The 16,511-nt window shown below is 55.0% G+C and overlaps 1 protein-coding gene across 4 annotated transcripts in view; it reads right to left on the bottom strand.

Moving 5' to 3' along the window:
• GUSB (glucuronidase beta) overlaps positions 1-15,061 on the bottom strand; it is a 53,174-nt gene extending 38,113 nt beyond the window's left edge. For 2 of the 4 annotated variants that reach the window (XM_070064749.1, XM_070064750.1), the window contains exons 1-11: positions 14,781-15,049; positions 13,955-14,140; positions 13,467-13,648; positions 13,194-13,336; positions 12,630-12,817; positions 12,172-12,324; positions 11,761-11,939; positions 11,519-11,665; positions 7,722-7,806; positions 4,681-4,857; positions 220-355 (exon numbers count right to left, since the gene is read on the bottom strand). In XM_070064749.1, the coding sequence (XP_069920850.1) occupies positions 220-355; positions 4,681-4,857; positions 7,722-7,806; positions 11,519-11,665; positions 11,761-11,939; positions 12,172-12,324; positions 12,630-12,817; positions 13,194-13,336; positions 13,467-13,648; positions 13,955-14,140; positions 14,781-14,990 (1,786 nt within the window). In that variant the 5' untranslated portion in view covers positions 14,991-15,049. Of the gene's footprint in view, positions 1-219; positions 356-4,680; positions 4,858-7,721; positions 7,807-11,518; positions 11,666-11,760; positions 11,940-12,171; positions 12,325-12,629; positions 12,818-13,193; positions 13,337-13,466; positions 13,649-13,954; positions 14,141-14,780 lie in introns of those variants that run through there. The other 2 variants (XM_002722285.5, XM_008249655.3) reach the window with 2 other exon arrangements.
• Positions 15,062-16,511: the final 1,450 nt, after the last annotated feature.

Here is a 16,511-nt window from a genome sequence, read left to right on the forward strand (position 1 = left end):
CCTGTTTGCTGTCTGGCCATGAATGCTTTGTACAGCAGGTGCGTGATTTCTTTGCTGCTGGTTTGGTTTACTTCTAGGAGTTCTCTGTGCAGCTGGCATTCACGAAATCAGCTTTCCCCTTTTTGGTTTCCAGTATTCTCACAACCAAATACCTGGGACCGAAAAGCCCACCTGGAAAAATTAGAATCCGTACCTGCCCCCAAGCCCACTGCCACTTACTCTGGTTGGTCATAAAATCCGCAAAATTCCAAATGAGCTCCCCCACCACGTATTCTTTGCGTTTCTGGTCTAGAACCAAGTGGTACTGCTCCAGCATGCTTTTCTGGTACTCCTCGCTGAACATCAGAGGAGGGTCCTGGGATTCGAGGCAAAGAGAATTTATAAGTTAGAATTGGCAGATGTGGGGCTGGTGCTGTGGCTTAGCGGGTAAAGCCGCTGCCTGCAGTGCTAGCATCCCATATGGGCGCCTGTTCGAGTCCCGGCTGCTTCACTTCCAATCCAGCTCTCTGCTATGGCCTGGGAAAGCAGCGGAGGCTGGCCCAAGTCCTTGGGCCCCTGCACCTGCGTGGGAAGACTTGGAGGAAGCTCTTGGCTCCTGGTTCAGCTCTGGCCATTGTGGCCATTTGAGGAGTGAACCAGTGGATGGAAGACCTCTGTGTGTGTGTGTGTGTGTGTGTGTGTGTGTCTGTCTGTCTGTCTCTACCTCTCTCTGTAACTGTCTTTCAAATAAATAAAATAAATCTTTAGAAAAAAAAGAATTGACAGACCATGTACAGGTTAGATAAAAATAAAGGCCCCCTTGCTGAGGACCAAAATACCTGTCCTCACAGTGGTATGTAGTGGTGTAGACATAGCCAGGCTAGGACGTAACCCGAAGTCAAACAAGATTAAAAAAAAAAAGTAACCAATACCGCTTTATTTATAAACACAACTTGATATTTGCTTTATCTTAGCTTTTCTGTCTCTGTCCTGTCTTAAAGCTGAATGATGCTGGAAGTAGATATGTGCTTGCCTTGAGCTTTCCATCGCTGCCAGTGCATCACTTGGGAACTAGCGCGACTCAGCGCGACTCAGACGGAACTCGCCTCAGCCCCATGTGCAGCAGGTCGGGGCAAGGAGCTGCTCGTTGAGCCCCTTCATCCACGCAACAAATAATCTCCCATCTGCTTAGGTGACAGGCATTGCAGACATAATGATGAACCAGAAAGGAAAGGCTCTGTAATCTGGCAAGGAAGAGACGTGTCCCGTCATACATGATGATGGTGAACAGGGAGAGGGCACAGATGGAGGTGGGGACGGCAGCCAAGCCCCCTGAGACAAGGCGACAGCCTCCCCGAGGGCAGTGCTAGGCTGAGACTGCCCCACGCCGAGATGTGGATTCAGTACCCAGTGAAGTGCTGTGTGCTGCCTGCTAAGATGTAACCCTGGGAAAGATGTCCTGGGGACGCAAGGTCAAGTTTTCATCTCAAGCAAACGTTTTGGAGGCTCAAGTCTCAGATGTCCAAAGATGCTGCTGCTCCATCATTTTAGGGGAGAGCAAAGCCCTGACTTTCTTTTCCAATGAAAGGGACTCAAAAGGCTGTATAACATACACTGAGAAGGCCAGCACCACGGCTCACTTGGCTAATCCTCCGCCTGCGGCGCCGGCACCCCGGGGTTCTAGTCCCGGTTGAGGCGCCGGATTCTGTCCCAGTTGCTCCTCTTCCAGTCCAGCTCTCTGCTGTGGCCTGGGAGGGCAGTGGAGGATGGCCCAAGTGCTTGGGCTCTGCACCCGCATGGGAGACCAGGAGGAAGCACCTGGCTCCTAGCTTCGGATTGGCACAGCAAGCCGGCCATAGTGGCCATTTGGGGGGTGAACCAACGGAAAAGGAAGACCGTTCTCTCTATCTCTGTCTGTAACTCTGCCTGTCAAAAATAAAATAAATAAATAAATATACACTGAGAATACAACTCCAACATTGAACCATGCTCGCTTCCATGTCCACAGCTGAATGAGGGCAGGGCATGACATAGACGTCTTACTTTGTTTTAATGGACATGAACCTGCACTGTCTCATACAACAGCCTCTAGCCACATGTGGTACTTAAATTAAAACTAATAATGAGGTGTAGCGGGTAAAGCCACCGCCTGCAGTACCGGCATCCCATATGGGCACCGGTTCGAGTCCGGCTGCTCCACTTCCAATCCAGCTCTCTGCTATGGCCTGGGAAAGCAGTAGAAGATGGCCCAAATCCTTGGGCCTCTACACCCGTGTGGGAAGACCCAGAGGAAACTCCTGGCTCCTGGCTTCAGATTGGTGCAGCTCTGGCCATTGCAGCCAACTGGGGAATGAACCAGCGGATGGAGGACCCCCCCCCCCCCTCTCTCTCTGTGCCTCTGCAACTCTTTCAAACAAATAAAATAAATCTTAAAAAATAAATAAATAAATAATAGGGTACAGTGATTAGGACGTGGCTTGTCAGAGTGCCTGGGTTTGGGTCTTAGCTCTGCTTCTGATTCCAGCTTCCTGCTAATTTAAAAAAAAAAAAAAAGAGGTGGGACCACTGCTGTGGTATAGCAGATAAAACTGCCACCTTCAATACTCACATCCCATATTGGTGCCAGTTTGAGTCCTGGCTGTTCCTCTTTCTATACAGCTCCCTGCTAATGTGCCTGGGGAAGCAGCAGAAGATGGCCCAATCATTTGGGCCCAAAAGAAACTCCCGGCTCACTGATTTGGCTTGGCTCAATCCTCGCTATTGTGGCCATTTGGGGAATGAATTAGTGGATGAATGATCTGTCTATCTCTTCCTTTCTCTCTGTTACTCTTTCAAATAAATAGATAAATCTTTAAAAAAAAAAATAAACAGTAAATCAGCTCAGCCATACTAACCACGTGTGCAGTAACCAAGTTCTGGACGGTGCAGAGAGTGCTACCCCTGCCCTAGTCACGGCTACCCTTCCCATCCTTGCAAAGGTTCTCTCAGTTTCCATCCAGACTCTGGGAGTTTCTTAAAGATTCAGAGTTGGTCACCCTTCAAAGAGGGAAAAGAAATGTATACATCTATGAGAGATTTTCCCATATCTTACTACTTTGTAGAAATGGCATTCTACATAAGCAAGATGAATTTAAGGGTGCAAACAGAAAAGTATAGCCCACCATGGGTAGCTGTTAACACACCTTAAGAAGTGTGTATCGGCGCCGCGGCTCAATAGGCTAATCCTCCACCTGCGGCACCGGCACACCAGGTTCTAGTCCCGGTTGGGGTGCCAGATTCTGTCCTGGTTGTCCCTCTTCCAGGCCAGCTCTCTGCTGTGGCCTGGGAGGGCAGTGGAGGATGGCCCAAATCCTTGGGCCCTGCACCCACACGGGAGACCAGGAGAAGCACCTAGCTCCTGGCTTCGGATCAGCGCGGTGTGCCGGCCACAGCACGCCAGCCGCGGCAGCCATTGGAGGGTGAACCAACAGCAAAAAGGAAGACCTTTCTCTCTTTCTCTCTCTCTCTCCACTCTGTCAAAAAAAAAAAAAAAAAAAAAAAAGAAGAAGAAGAAGTGTGTATCAACAATGGGTGGCAGGAGTCGTGACAGGCAGGTAGGCAGGTAGAGGTGACAGAGCTATGGGAGTGGGTGAAGGGCTGGCTATGGTTCAAGGAGCCAGATGAAGGAGCAGGTGCTTGGTGTGGAAGCTAAGTCACCACTTGGGACACCCACATCCCATATCAGAGTGCCTGGTTTGAGTCTTTGCTACTCCACTTCCCATCCAGATTCCTACTAATGAGAACCCTGGGAGGGAGCAGGTGATGGCTCACGTGCTTGGGAGATCAGGATGGAGTTCCAGGCTCCTGGCTTTGACCTGGCCCAGCCCTGACTGTTATGGGCATTTGGGGAATGAACCAGCAGATGGGAGATCTCTCTCCACCTGTCTGTCTGTCTCTGTCTCTGCCTTTCAAATCAAATGAAAATAATTAAAAGGAAAAAAAAAAGCCCACATAAAAAAAAATTCCCCAAATACACAGCATTGTATCTTTGGTAAGGAAATGGGCAAAAAAAAAAAAAGAAGAGCAAAGCTGATGATTAAACATTGCTCCCAAGATTTCACTCCTTCCCCCAATATTATTTAGCACCTGCTGTGTGTCACACTGCTGAGTGCTCAGGAAGCAATAATCAGTAGGATTCCTTCTCTCCCCTAGAGCCCACAGCCTGGCCAAGGTCAAGAGCAAGAAATTCTGACAGACAGGTAGGTACTCTTCCTGGAACAGGTGGGATAAACCTCCCCAAGAAGGGACAGCTGAGCCGAGACGTGGCATCTGTTGGTGAATGTGGTGCTAACACGGGCGTCACAGGCAGAGACAGCAGCCCTGCTCGTCCCCATGCAGCGGAGGCTCTTCATTAGCTGGGAGTGAAAGGAGAGAAAAGAGATGAAACACAGGACAGGGGAGGTAGCAAAGGACATCACTGCCCTGATCAGGAATGAAGGTTTGGTCCCGTGGACCGGGGGAGCTAAGGACAGGTCTCCGAGGTCTGGATTTGCTGGTGGTGGCTGCCTATGAGGACGCAGCCAGTGAGGCAGGTGTGACTGTAGGGCAGCAGGGGCTGCAGAGGGGGCAGGGGCCCCAAGGAGCTGAAGGGAAACCATCAAGTGCCGCTTGAGGAAATGAGGAGTGGGTGGCGCACCAGGCAGAATGCAGTGCACAACCTACCTGGTGAAACCCTGCGATCGTCTCTGCTCCGTACTCGCTCTGGATGATGGGCTTCTGGTGGGCCCTGTACCAGTTCTCAAACTGGGTCTCCAGCTGCAGCTGAATCAACTCCAGGTGCCCGTAGTCGTGATACCAAGAGTAGTAGCTGTTCACGCAGATCACATCCACGTACGGAACCTAGGACGAGAGCGCCGAGGCGCGTTCACTAACCAGGGGATGCAAACAGTGTCAGGACCCCGGCAGAGAAGGTAGGAAGGCGACGCAGAGGGTGAGAGTCAGATCCTGGGGATCACCCCGCTCCACGCGTAGGAAGTAGTCAGGAAGGGACCCCAGGCAGCAGCAGGTCTACGGTGCTGGGCTGACACTCCTGACCCTGCTGGAGAGGACTCCGCAAAACCTTCAGGGTGCCCCAGCTGGAATCTAACATCACCTGTTTGGCTGTGTACACCTGTCTCGTAATAAATGCGAGTGTCCGGAGTCTGCCCTTGGACTGATGTGGTCTATCCATAGTGCCTCTGCCCACTTTGGGGGTGGGAAGATGTAGGCAGGAGAAAGGAGAAAGCTGGGGGCAGGTGTGGGTGGCAGCACGGCTCAGGGATCACAGACTGTCAGTGAGTCTGGCAGCCTCTCCCAGGGACAGGCACAGGGTGTCCAGCAGAGCCTTCCTGTCCCCATGAAGGACTGGAACTTGGGGAGGGCATTTGGTACAATTGTTTCAATGCCACGGGGGACACTGGATCCCCTATCAGAGCGCCTGGATGCCGATTCCCACTCCACTGTCGCCAATCCAGCTCTGTGCTAGTATACACCCTGCAGCAACAGATGATGGCTCAGGGACTTGGGTCCCTGCCACCCATGTGATACCCAGATGGGTTTCTGGCACCTAGCTTTGGCCTGGAATAGCCCTGGCTGTTGTAGCCATTTGGGGAGTGAACTAGCAAGAGGAAGCTCTCTGTGCAATGCTAGAGTTCATGGCAGCCTTTGTATGTCTTGGGAGGAGGGAACATCTGGCTGACATAGCTTTCCCTATCTGTGCTAAAATGATGGCTTCAAGGGGCCGGCGCTGTGACGTAGCAGGCAAAGCCACCATCGGCAGTGCCAGCATCCGATATGGGCGCCAGTTTGAGTCCCAGCTGCTCCACTTCCCATCCAGCTCTCTGCTATGGCCTGGGAAAGCAGCAGCAGATGACCTGAGCACTTGGGCCCTTGCACTGGCTTCGGATCAGCACAATTCCGGCTGTTGTGGCCAATTGGGGAGTGAACCAGCGGATGGAAGACCTCTCTCTCTGTCTCTGTCTCTGCTTCTCTGTAGCTCTGCCTTTCAAATAAGTAAATAAATCTTTAAAAAAAAAAAAAATGATGGCTTCACAATGTGTGTGCACAATGATTTCTCATCCACTTTTTTTGACAGTGAAGGACACTTTCTTGCTCCTGTGTCTTAGAGCTACAGGGCAACTCCACAGTGTCCAAGGGGCTGCTGTAGCCAGACTCGTAAGTGCTGGGATGCAGGTGCAGCCACATGGGGTGCAGGACCGGCCTGGGTGCAGCCCATGCAGAGGCGACAACCGGCTATAGACCTTACCCCTTCCACACTCAGTCTGACAGTGGTTCCCAAGCTGCTTGGCCACTGAGATCACTACGGAGCTTTTCAAAAGCCCAGGTTTGGGCTTTTAAACCCCAGGTTTGGGGTTGTGGTACAGTGCCACTTGTGACACTGGCATCCCATATGAGCACTGATTTGAATCCCATCTTCTCCACTGGCAATCCAGCTCCCTGCTAATGCAGCTGGGAAAGTGGTGGAGGATGGCCCAAGTGCTTGGGCCCCTGCTACCCACAGGGGAGACTTGGATAAAATTCCATGCTCCTGGCTTCGGCCTGGCCGTTATAGCCATTTGGGAAGTGAACCAGTGGATGGAAGATCTCTCTTTCTCTCTCTCCTCCCTCCCCCTTTCTGTAACTCTGCCTTTCAAATAAATAAATCCTAAAAACCAAAACAAAATAAAACTCAGGTTCAAATCCTGGACTTAAAAAAATCAGAATCTGGGGCCAGCATTGTGGTATAGTGGGTTAAGCCTCTGCCTGCAACCCGGGATCCATATGGGCATTGGTTTGAGACCCAGCTCTCCGCTCTGATCTGGCTCCCTGCTGGTGTGCCTGGGAAAGCAGCGGAGGATGGCTCAAGTTCTTGGGAACTTGCACCCACTTGGGAGACCCAGATGAAGCTCCAGACTCCTAGTCTGAAGCCCAGCCCAGTCCTGCTCATTGCAGCATCTGGGGAGTGAACCAGCAGCGGATGAAGACCTCTCTTTTTGTTTTTTAAAGATTTATTTATTTATTTGAAAGGCAGTGTTAGAGAGATGCAGATGCAGAGAGAGAGAGAGAGGTCTTCCATCCAATGGTTCACTCTCCAAATAGCCGCGATGGCCAGAGCTGAGCCAATCTGAAGCCAGGAGCCAAGAGCTTCTTCTGGGTCTTCCACATGCGTGCAGGGGTCCAAGCACTTGGGCCATCTTCTACTGCTTTCCCAGGCTATAGTAGAGAGCTGGATCGGAAGTGGAGCCCATACAGGATGCCAGCACTGTACGTGGTGGCTTCACCCACTATGCCACAGTACGGCCCCCCTCTCTCTGTCACTCTGCCTTTCAAATAAATAAAGTACATCTTTAAAAACAACAACAACAACAAAAAAAAACTTCCCTCAGAGATTCTGCCGATTGGCCAGGTTTGGGAAACCCTGGGCCAAGGGAACTGAAAGCATTGACATTTTAAATTCAGGTGCATAACATTAAATTCAGGTGTCAAAAATACTGAGTCCACACTGAGAACAAAGTGCTTCCCCCCTCTAGGCACTGCCTCCAGGAAGCCACACTGCCTGGGAGGTCAGCAGGTGGGCAGTTAGCGTTCACCTGAAGACCATCCGTGAACACAGCTGCACCGCCCACCCGCGGCTCTTCCAGAAGTTCAGGTTAGCAAGCATCAGGACAGGACTAAAAAGAGGCAGGCAAAGGAGGAGAGGACCCCTCCCTCCCAGCCCGGCTCACCCCCAAGTCTGTCGAATAGTTGGAGTTGGTCACAAAGGTCACGGGCCGGGAGGGGTCCAAGGCTTTGGTGTGGGCAATCACGGTCCTGTCCGTGGCGGGGCAGAAGACACAGGCTCCATCAGTCCACGGAGTCCACTCTCTCACCCTCTCCCTCCCGCGCACCCTGGCCCAAACCCGCCACAGCCGCACTTTTCCTCCCTGCCGCTACAGAGGTGCGTCGAAAAGTCTGCAGAAAATGGAATTAAAAGATAAGTCTGGAGGTTGGTGCTGTGGCGTAGTGGGTAGAGCCACTGCCTGCAGTGCCGGCATCCCATATGGGCGCTGATTCGAGTCCCACCTGCTCCACTTCGGATCCAGCTCTCTGCTATGGCCTGGGAAAGCAGTGGCAGACGGCCCAAGTCCTTGGGCCCCTGCACCTGCATGGGAGACCTGGAGGAAGTTCCAGGCTCCTGGCTTTGGATGGGTGCAGCTCCAGCCGTTGGGGTCAATTGGGGAGTGAACCAGCGGATGGAAGACCTCTCTCTCTCTCTCTTTGCCTCTCCTCTCTCTGTGTAACTCTGACTTTTAAATAAATAAATAAATAAATCTCAAAAAAAAAAAACAAAAAAACAAAAAAACATATTTTGACTCCAGTTTTCCCTGGACTTCTGAAGCCCCCTTGGATAGCTGGGGTTGGAGGCCATGTTCTGAAGTCATATCCAGTTACCCGGAGCCCCTCAGTTTTCTTGCCTGTCCCTTACTCCTGCTCTGCAGAGAGGCTGCTCTCACAAGGGCTAGCCAGGTGATTTTGAGAACAAGAAGGGTGGGATCAGGCAAGGACGGGGGTTAATGTAGCAAACCATCCGGGAGTTCGTGCCAGGAGGTGGGCAGGGTGCCGTGTGCGGGGTGCTGGGCGGTGGCTTCCACAGCTGCATGGAACAGAAGGGGCAGAGACGCACACACAGCTACTGGCTGCACTGAAGTGACTGTGGGAGCAGAATTAGGAAGAGGAAGCAGAGCGCGCGCCGAGGCAATCACCGGGAACCTAACGCATGTGGGAGAGGGGCAGGGCCAGGCTCTCCCTCTGAGGAAATGACATTTACGCCGAGTGCAGCTGACAGGAGGCCCCCAGCAGAGGACCTGTCTGCGGTCAGGGCTTGGTTTGGGGGCTCCTCCGGCCGTTGTGGCCAATTAGGGAGTGAACCAGCGATGGAAGACCTCTCTCTCTCTCTCTGCCTCTCCTCTCTGTGTAACTCTTTCAAATAAATAAATGTTTTTTTAAAAATTAAATTAAAAAAAAAAAACACTATTTTGGGGCTGGGACCAGCACTGTGGCATAGCGGGTAAAGCTGCTGCCTACAGTGCCAGCATCCCATATGGACACAGTTCAAGTCCCGGCTGGTCCACTTCCAATCCAACTCCCTGCTAATGCACCTGGGAAAGCAGTGGAAGATGGCCCAAGTGTTTGGGTCCTGCACCCATGTGGGAGACCTGGAAGAAGCTCCAAGCTCCAGGCTCCTGGCTTCGGATCAGCTCAGCTCCAGCCACTGCAGCCATTTTGGGGAGTGAATCAGCAGATGGAAGCTTGCTTGCTCTTTCTCTCACTCTGCCTTTCAATAAATGAAAAAAAATTATTCTTATTTATTTGAGAGGCTGTGAGAGAGAGAGAAGGAGGGAGATTTTCTTCTGCTGATTCATTACCCCAAGATGGCTACAACATCCTGGGCTGGGCCAGGCCAAAGCCAGGAGCTCAGAACTCCATCTGGGTCTCCCATGTGGGTGGTGGTGACCCAAGCACTTGGGCCATCTTCCCGGCCTGCCTGGATGCATTACCAGGGAGCTGGATAGAACGTGGGGGCAGCTGGGACTTGGACCTGTGCTGCAATACAGGATGTCAGTGTCACATCTGGCATCTTACCCGCTGTGCCACCACACTGGCCCCTGAAAGCAGCTCTCTCTGCCCAGCTCCCTGCTGATGCACTGGGAAGGCAGCAATGGCCCAAGTGCTTGGGCCCCTGCCACCCGTGTGGGAGACCCACATGGAGCTCCAGACTCCTGGTTTTGGTTTGGAATGGACCTGCCTGTTGCAGCTTTTTGGGGAATGAACCAGCAGATAGAAGATCTCTCCTTTTCTCTCTCTCTCTGTCCTGTCCTGTCCTCTCCTCTCTCTCCTCTCTCTCTCTCCCTCTCCCTCTATTACTCTGCCTTTCAAGTAAATAAATAAATCTTTTTAAAAATAGAAAAAAAAATAAAAGGGTTCTGTCTGTGAGGCCCTGACTCATCCTGTTCGCACCACGACCCAGGAGCCTGGAGGGGCTGTGGGTGTTCAGAGGCGGCCGTCACCAGGCCGGGGCCTCTCAGAGCCCTCCACCCTTCCAACCATGGCTCAGCTCGAAACACTTCAGGAGGGGCCGGCGCTGTGGCGCAGTGGTGCAGTGGGCTAAAGCGCCTGCCTGCAGTGCCAGCATCCCATATTGGTGCTGCTTCGAGTCCCAGCTGCTCCTCTTCAGATCCAGCTCTCTGCTGTGGCCTGGGAAAGCAGCAGAGGATGGCCCAAGAAGAAGCTCCTGGTTCCTTGCTTCAGATCAGATCAGCTCCGGCCACTGCGGCCATTTGGGGAGTGACCCAGCAGATGGAAGACTTCTCTCTCTCTCTGTACCTCTTTCAAATAAATAAATCTTTAAAAAAAAAAAATCCACTAATGTGCTTCGAGGAATGTTTCCACAACGTCTGCTACTAGTGAAATAATTCATCTGTCAAGGCTGTGACCACCGCATGACTGTAACAGAAAGAAGGAACACTCCCCCCCAACCCCGGCAGGGACAGCCTCCCTCGGTGACTGTGACACCCCCCAAGTGGTGTTTCTGTCCAGTGCAAGTGACCTGGGCAGAACAGGGATAGGCCACTGGCATTTAGCGGATGGAACCATCTGCCTCCCGTAGATGGCCTGGTCTTGGCGGACACTGCGTGTCACTAAGCAACCATTTCAGGATCACGTCCCGAGACGAGCTCAGCTGCACAGACGGGCCCGGGGTACCCCACAGTGGTTTTCTGCAGTCTTCACACACGTTAGACTGCCTGTGAGACTGAGGGACGGGTCCATGGATTCTGCTGGGTGCATCTGCTACTGTGTAGCTGTGCTTACAGAGCACGCTTGTCTGACCCCTCCGCTGTCTTTTTATAAAGACTCCTTGCGGCCAGTGCCAAGGCTTACTAGGGTAATCCTTCGCCTGCGGCGCCGGCACCCCAGGTTCTAGTCCCAGTCAGGACGCTGGATTCTGTCCCGGTTGTCCCTCTTCCAGTCCAGCTCTCTGCTGTGGCCCGGGAGGGCAGCGGAGGATGGCCCAAGTACTTGGGCCCTGCACCCGCATGGGAGACCAGGAGAAGCACCTGGCTCCTGGCTTCGGATCAGTGCAGCGCCCTGACATTTGGGGGGTGAACCAACGGAAAAAGGAAGACATTTCTCTCTGTCTCTCTCTCTCATCGTCTAACTCTGCCTGTCAGAAAAAAAAAAAAAAAAAAAAAGACTCTCCTTGCTTCCCAGTTAGACCACGTCACCAGCTGTTTTTTTTTTTGTTTTGTTTTTTTTTACTGTGAAGTTGTATATACAAATAGGATAACTCCAGATTTCCTTTCAGACCCTTTCAGGGTCTCCCTGAGTTGAATAGCCCAGTGGGGTGAGTAGACATTTGGTCCTGAGCTGGCTGGGTTTGGATGTACCTACCCTCCGATCTGATTGGCACCAAGGGCCATCAACCAAGATTGAGGTCTCGTCTCCACCACACCTCCCAGCCCAGGGGAACCCCGGGGGCACTCACTTGAAGTAGTAGCCGGCAGGCTTCAGGGAGGACTTAGGCTCGTTGGCCACCGACCACATCACCACGGCCGGGTGATTCTTGTCCCGGCGCACCAGCTCCTCCATCACCTGTAGGTGGTGCTGCAGGGACACGTTGCCAAAGTTCTGGCTGTGGCCGGGAAGGAAAGGGAGCGGAGTCATGGCCCGCAGGGCTGGGCAGCCAGGCAGCGGGGCAGCGGGGCAGCCGGGCAGCACGGCACTTACGGCAGCACGATGCCCACGCCGGGACACTCGTCGATGACCACGATCCCGTAGCGGTCACACAGCTGCATCACCTCCTCCGCATAGGGGTAGTGGCTGGTGCGGAAGGAGTTGGCACCGAGCCAGCGGAGCAGGTGGAAGTCTTTCACCAGTAGCGGCCAGTCAAAGCCCTTCCCTCGGATCTAGGAAGACAGCAGAGCAGAGTGACCCCCACCCTCCGTCCCTGCCGAAGGTGCACTTCCTTCCAGAGCTGGGCCCCCAGACAACCGCCCACTAGCGCTCGGTTAGCCCCTCATTGTGACACTGGGGTTTCCAGCTTCTTGCTTAACCGCCTTGAGCTTCAAGGCACTGGGGAGGGAGGGGAAAGGAGATGAGCGTGGCCAGAAACAGGCTCTGCAGGGCCCCCCAACTCACATCTGAATCCTCGTGCTTGTTGACCCCATGGAAATAGAAAGGTTTCCCATTGATGAGGAACCGGCTCTCTGTGACAGCCACGGTGCGAATGCCAACAGGGAGTGTGTAGAAGTCCGACACAGGCCCGGCTGCTGTCTGTGCGATGAGCCTCACCTAGGAGAGCCAAACCAGCAGGTGTGATCGCCCCCACTGGCCTGAGTGCACCCGGCACGCCCAGCAGCAGGTGCACCGTAGTGGCATACCCCAGGCCTGCGCGCAGTGATGGAGAAATGACAGGGCTCTACTCTTCACAAGGAGGGACCTACCCCCGCCCTCCCCTGGGGCCTGCTCGGCAAAGCTGGGCTTCCCCACCGAGGGCTGAAAAAAGATCAGAAAGCTCTCAGGGGACCCTGGCCTGCCTGCCCACCTGTCCTGGGCCCCTGCACAAGTGAGGGCTGCTAGATGGGGGCAGGCATTACCTCCAGCGAGTACAAATACGCAGGGCGCTCATGCATCAGGTATGGCCACCAGAGGTTGGCGCTGGGCACCAGTAGCTGGCCCCAGCCACCCGTTCCCTGGGCCACAACTTTGCCTTCTTCATCCAGGAGACTCACTTCCAGCTGGAAGTGCTCAGTGCCCTGGACAAAAATCCGGTAATTCACCAGCCCTGCAGGAGACAAGAGAGGTCAGGGCCAAGGGCAGGCTCCACAGATGGGAGCACCCTGCAGCCACCACTCCGAGGAGCCCCTTGGCCAACAACCATTTAGTTCCTGAACTCCATGTGCAGTGAGGCTGTTCCTTTATGAGCTTTGTGATTCCAGGCAAGACCCCATGCCTCACTGACCCATGTTCCCGCACAAAATGACAGCAACCACGTGGGTGACTTGGGAAACCCTGGCCTGCTTGGACAGCCTGGGTTTTGGCTGCTTTGGTGGATGGGAACCTGTGAGGGCGGAGAGATACTGGGGAGGGCCTTCTTCCTGGGGGAGCTTTCCAAACAGAGAGCACAGCTACCGAGGGCAGAGCCTGTCAGGAGCCCTCACCAGTGTCTTGGGCCACATCGGTGGTGATGGTGATGTCATCGATGTAGGCAGTGGGTGTGGTGTAGAGGAGCACGGAGCGATGCAGTCCCGCGTAGTTGAAGAAGTCAAAGTTTGTGTCCTGGACAAAGTAACCCTTGGGATACCTAGGGTGGGAAGACAGCGGCCCAATGCCTTCGCCCACAGTCCTTCAACCTCCTGGCCTCCCCAGATCCAAGGCTTCCACTCTGCCAAGGCCCCCCTACCCAGTCCCTAGCAAGACCAGGACTGGCTCACTTGGAGGTATCGGTCTTGTAGAGGATGGCTCCCGGCGGCAGCGTGTAAGGTGTGAGAGTGTTGTTGACGGCAATGGTGATGCGGCAGGAGGCCAGGGGCCCGCTCTGGACCAGCTTGCTGATGTCAGCCTCAAAGGGGAGGTGGCCGCCCTCGTGCTCTGTCACGTGGACTCCATTCACCCACTGCAGACACAGGGGCAGCGGGCCAGGGCATGAGGAGGGGGCCCTGCTACCCGTGGCACGCCCCTCCCATAAGCTACAGCACATGGGGGCCGAGGGACCTGCCACCTTGTCTGGCCAGCCTGGTGGAAAAGACTGGAGCTCCAAGATTAGGCAACCCCACCCAGGGCATACAGCCCAGTGTGAGGCACGAGTGTCCCCCCCTTCACTGTCCCATCCCAAGAGACAGGCTGTCAGGTGACAGCTGGGACTCAGGCTTGCTCACAACCTGGCCCACCCTCTCGCTCCCTTGCTGCTGGCTGCACTGACCACAATGGCGTAGTAATGGGCACTGCCGATCCTCAGCACCACTCTCCTGTCCAGGTCCTGGGTCCATCGCTGGGGCAAGGCCACCTCGCGTTCGTACCATACCCAGCCGACAAAGCTACGCAGCTGTCCGTCCTGGCTGACGTCATTGAAGCTGGAGGGGACTGGCATGTCCAGGGTGGGGCCTGACTGGGGAAAGAAAGGCTGGGGTCAGGTCCACGCCCCCTAAGAACCTAGAATGCATGACCCTCACAGCTGCCTAGCCCAAGCCTGATACGAGCGAAATGCACCCAGGACTTGCAGGGGGAGGAGGAGGTATAGATGGAGTACTCCCGGGCCAAGATCTACACGGAGAGGGGGTGCGCCCGAGACCACAACCCAGCCGAGGCAGGAGGAAGGGGCAGATCCCCTGACTCAGAGGCAGCTGGGGAAAGTTTGAGCCAGGCACACGCGGGGACCCTGCCCTCCTTCCTTCTTCTGAGAAGGCTGGGGCGGCAAAGTCAGAAAAAGAGGATCTAACAAGGGCAAGGCTCCCCTGGGCACAGGCCTGCCCCAGCCCCAGCTCTCTGCAAACCGCGACCCATGTCACGATGGGGCTGGCTGGGTGCCAAGGAACCCACGGCCACCCGAGAAGTCCACCCTGGCCCCGCTCGGGCTCCACAGCGCTGCGGACACTGCCTGAGGCGCTCAGCCCCCTTTCCGGGTCTCCCAGCCCCACGCTAACAAGCCCGGCCATCTTCAGCTTCCTTCCCTGCCAACAGCTCCAAGGGCTTTGCGAGGGCGCTGGGCTCCCCGCTCCCACCGCACGTTCCCCGGCTCCGGGCCGCACCTCCCGCAGCGGCCGCCGGTACCACTGCTGCTCGAAGCCCTGGTGCCGGCCTGAGGAGAAGTCCGCGCGGAAGCTCCACAGGCCGTCCAGCTCCTTGCGCTCCCGCGACGGGCTCTCGCGGGGGTACAGCATCCCGCCCTGCAGCGCCAGCGCACAGCCCCAGAGCAGCGGGCCGAGCAGGGCCCGGAAAGCTGCCGGCCTCCGGGGCATGGTTCCCGCGTTGTTGTTTGGTGGCCAGCCGCCGCGCCGCCAGGCTTAAAGCGGCGCAGGAGGCGGAGCCTGGGGCGGAGCGCGTCACGTGTCACGCCTGAGGCTGCTCGCGCCATATTGGGTGAGGGCGAGTGCCAGGCCTGGAAGCGCCCGTTCTATGCACACGCGTTGGGAGGGCCAGCCTGGAGCCCGAGGCTGGATCTTCGGAGAATAGGGACGGGCCCCACGCGGGGCCCCAGGCACGAAGGACACAGGGTCCGCGGGGGCCGGAGTTCCCCGCCAGCCTCGCCCAGCTTCGCAGGCCCTGCCCCCGCGGCTACTGCCCTCCATCCCTAATCCATCTGCCTCCCTGGGGCAGCAGGGCCAGGGCCGCAGGCCAACAAGGAACCCCTGAAATGGCCCAAGTGCCCCCCCCCCCCCGTTTGAAACTCCTTTCCACTCTCTTACTCCTACCAGGCAGCCTCAAACGAAGCCATTGCCTTGCCTTGTCTCGCCTGGCGCCAGGGACTCTGGCCGTGGCCTTGCCCCTGGACCCAGGGGCCCCAAGTCCCAGTCAGGGTCCTGGGCTTGCTCTTGGCCTCCGGGGCACAAGAAGATGCAGGGGAAGAGATAAGACAGCTTACTGTCCTGGGGACCCCACCTGGATATGATGACTCCTACAATTACGCAACTTTTTTTTTTTTGGCTCTGAAATGCTCACCAAAGCAATCTTCTTTGAATATGGACTTTGATACTGGGAACAGATTTCCGATTTCCCAAGATAATAAAAATAAATATAGGAACTGACAAAGTCCAAAGGCTTTTCCCCAAACGCTTACAATATGAAAATTTCTTTTTTTTTTAAGATTTATCTATTTATTTATTTGAAAGGCAGAGTTAGAGAGAGGCGGGGGAGGGGGGAAGGTCTTCCATCCACTGGTTCACTCCCCAGATAGCCGCAATGGCCAGAGCTGCGCCCATCCGAATGTAGGAGCCAGGAGTTTTTCCAGGTCTTCCACACAGATGCAGGGGCCCAAGCACTTGTACTTGTACTGCTTTCCCAGGCCACGGCAGAGAGCTGGATGGGAAGTGGAGCAGCTGGAACTCAGGTTGGGGCCCATATGGGATGCTGGCACTACAGTCGGTGGCTTTACCTGCTATGCCACAGCGCCGGCCCCAGGAAAATTCCAAACATGTTAGCATGTTCCGTGCCTCTCTGCTGCCCCTCCCCCACTGGCCAATTTCTGACCACAACACCCTGCAACGTCCCTGTTCCGTCCTTGGGAATGCTGCGCACCCTGGTCCTGGAAAGCCTTCCTCCTCGTCTCTGGTTATCTCTTCCTGTCCCTCTCATCCCGCTCATGTTTCACTGCTCAGTTCACACATCTTAGTTTCTTTTCCCTCTCCTGCCCACCTACACGCATATACCCCCAAATTCACTGAGGACCCCGATCCTTGGCTCAGACCCTCACCATTCCCCAGCATGGCCTGCAGTGCCCTCATCCCAGGCCAGAGCTGCAGGGTGACCCTCCCTATTCCCAG

Source organism: Oryctolagus cuniculus, chromosome 19, assembly GCF_964237555.1.
Source record: "Oryctolagus cuniculus chromosome 19, mOryCun1.1, whole genome shotgun sequence".
NCBI lineage: Eukaryota > Metazoa > Chordata > Mammalia > Lagomorpha > Leporidae > Oryctolagus > Oryctolagus cuniculus.